We start from the raw sequence: 2,473 nt of genomic DNA, 5'->3' as shown, positions 1-2,473 counted from the left end.
TTTATCTATCTATCTATCTATCTATCTATCTATCTATCTATCTATCTATCTATCTATCTATCTATCTATCTATCTATCTATCTATCTGTCTATCTATCTAACTGTCTATCTGTCTAACTGTCTATCTAACTAACTGTCTATCTGTCTGTCTGTCTATCTCTATCTAGCGTCTGTTTGTCTGTCTGTCATCTATCTATATAGCTATCGATTTGTCTATAATAATAATAATAGGTATATCTACTTATCTATGTCTGTCTGTCTATCACCCATCTTCCATCTGTCATCATCCATGTCTATCTATCTATCTTTTTGTCTATGTGTCTATCTACCTATCTCTGTCTGTCTATCTATCTATCTATCTATCTCTGTCAGTCTATCTATCTATCTATCTCTGTCAGTCTATCTATCTATCTATCTCTGTCAGTCTATCTATCTATCTCTGTCTGTCCATCGGTATATCTATCTTTTTATCTATCCATCTACCTGTCTGTCATCTATCTATCTATCTTTCTATCTAACTAACTGTCTCTCTATCTATCTATCTATCTATCTATCTATCTATCTATCTATCTATCTATCTATCTATCTATCTATCTATCTATCTATCTATCTATCTATCTATCTATCTATCTATCTATCTATCTATCTATCTATCTATCTATCTGTCTGTCTGTCTGTCTGTCTGTCTGTCTGTCTGTCTATCCATGTCTGTCTATCCATGTCTGTCTAACTAGTTAAACTAGATAGATAGAAAGATAATTTAATCACATATTAAATTCAATTTTGTTAGTTAGTAATTAAAATGCCAATGTGGTGACATGGTTACTGTGATATATAATGTAACCATTGTTTAATGTGTTAACTTAAATTGAACTTGTTAATTTAGCATACAATAATCAGAATAATTCTCTCTCTCTCTCTCTCTCTCTCTCTCTCTCTCTCTCTCTCTCTCTCTCTCTCTCTCTCTCTCTCTCTCTCTCTCTCTCTCTCTCTCTCTCTCTCTCTCTCTCTCTCTCTCTCTCTCTCTCTCTCTCTCTCTCTCTCTCTCTCTCTCAGGGAGCAAATCTTCAAACAGTCCACAGAGCTGGTGTTTCGTGCATATGGAGAGGTGTATAAAGCGGTCACCAACCCTACAAATGCCTATAAAGACGCCGAGTCTGTCCTGCACAGATCTCCACAGCAGGTACAAACCCTACTGTCCTGAAATGTGCCACACACTACAAAATTGTAACAAGCAAGAGGATGTGATGCCCAACACACTCCGTGTCCTGGGACTGGCCACAAGACCATGCTCATGTACTCGTCAGGTGATGGGAGGGGTTTCTCACTGCGTACTAATAATTATGTGAAACAAAGACACTCCAGTGACAGCGAACGCACAGAAACACATCGGTCTGGATTTCTCACATGTAGCTCTGTGGACGCTGCTGTTTGCCAGAGGAGAGGACAGCTCACGCTGAGAAAAAAATATTATAATAATATCTCCTTCCCACGTCAATGGAGATCCCCACTAGCAGACCTGAGGAAGCAAACTACAGACCATTCCATTGCTACACGCATATTCACATGCACTCAGATATAAGTACAGTCATTGCATTACCTACACATGGGCTTTTTCTTTCCCGCCGCAGAGGCCTGATGTGACTCAGCGTCGTCTGTAATCAGAATCAGTCTTCTCTTTAAAACATCATTTTTCCTAAATTGCAATAAAATACTCAAAAGTTCATAGGTGTTTGTGTGTTGCATTTTTTTATCTATCTATCTATCTATCTATCTATCTATCTATCTATCTATCTATCTATCTATCTATCTATCTATCTATCTATCTATCTATCTATCTATCTATCTATCTTTTTGTCTATCTACAGTGTACCTATCTATCTATCTGTCTATCTATCTGTCTATCTATCTATCTCTGTCTATCACCTATCTTCCATCTGTCACTGTCTATCCATCTACCTCTATCTATCTATCTCCTGTCTTCTCTTTTAAATCATATTTGTTTCTAAACAACTTTAAAATGCACTCAAAAGTTCACAGGCTTGTGTGTCCCACTGTTTTTCCTTTCTCAGCCTCTTCTGAAAGAGGTAGTTAAATGAAATTTTGTGGCCACCCAGTGGAGAACTCGACCAATGGGGAGAAAGTCGAAGGCATTCTCTCAGACAATGGTGCTTTCATGTGAGCGGCCCAATGGCCAGTCACGCCATCCTTTAATTGCCGACAAAACGCCTGCCAGTGCTCGTTCCTCAACTAAATTTAGCAAAACGCTGAAAAACAGCGGAGAAAATAAAAGCAGTATTACTCAGACTATTAATAGAAGTTTGTACGGAGTAGTATAGCCTCGCAGAAGCGCAGGGTGACAGATAAAGAGCGTTGGGGTGTGAGGACACAGTGATCTCAGTGTGTGTGAGAGGCGCTGGGGACCACATGGCCTCTCATCTGGGGGAATATTTTGAGCGTGTCACATGGCCGC

The 2,473-nt window shown here is 39.0% G+C and overlaps 1 protein-coding gene across 2 annotated transcripts in view; it reads left to right on the top strand.

Moving 5' to 3' along the window:
- The window catches only part of cog6 (component of oligomeric golgi complex 6), a 55,247-nt gene extending 53,523 nt beyond the window's left edge, over positions 1-1,724 (top strand). For both annotated transcript variants that reach the window (XM_077207702.1, XM_077207703.1), the window contains exon 19: positions 1,057-1,724. In XM_077207702.1, coding sequence (XP_077063817.1) covers positions 1,057-1,204 — 148 coding nt within the window. In that variant the 3' untranslated portion in view covers positions 1,205-1,724. The remainder of the gene's footprint in view (positions 1-1,056) is intronic.
- Positions 1,725-2,473: the final 749 nt, after the last annotated feature.

The sequence above is a fragment of the Siphateles boraxobius genome, unplaced genomic scaffold (assembly GCF_051911475.1).
Source record: "Siphateles boraxobius isolate OS27281-9 unplaced genomic scaffold, OSU_SipBor_1 6, whole genome shotgun sequence".
NCBI lineage: Eukaryota > Metazoa > Chordata > Actinopteri > Cypriniformes > Leuciscidae > Siphateles > Siphateles boraxobius.
The sequence above is the reverse complement of the archived record's forward strand: the minus strand, read 5'-3'. Positions and strand labels throughout refer to the sequence as shown.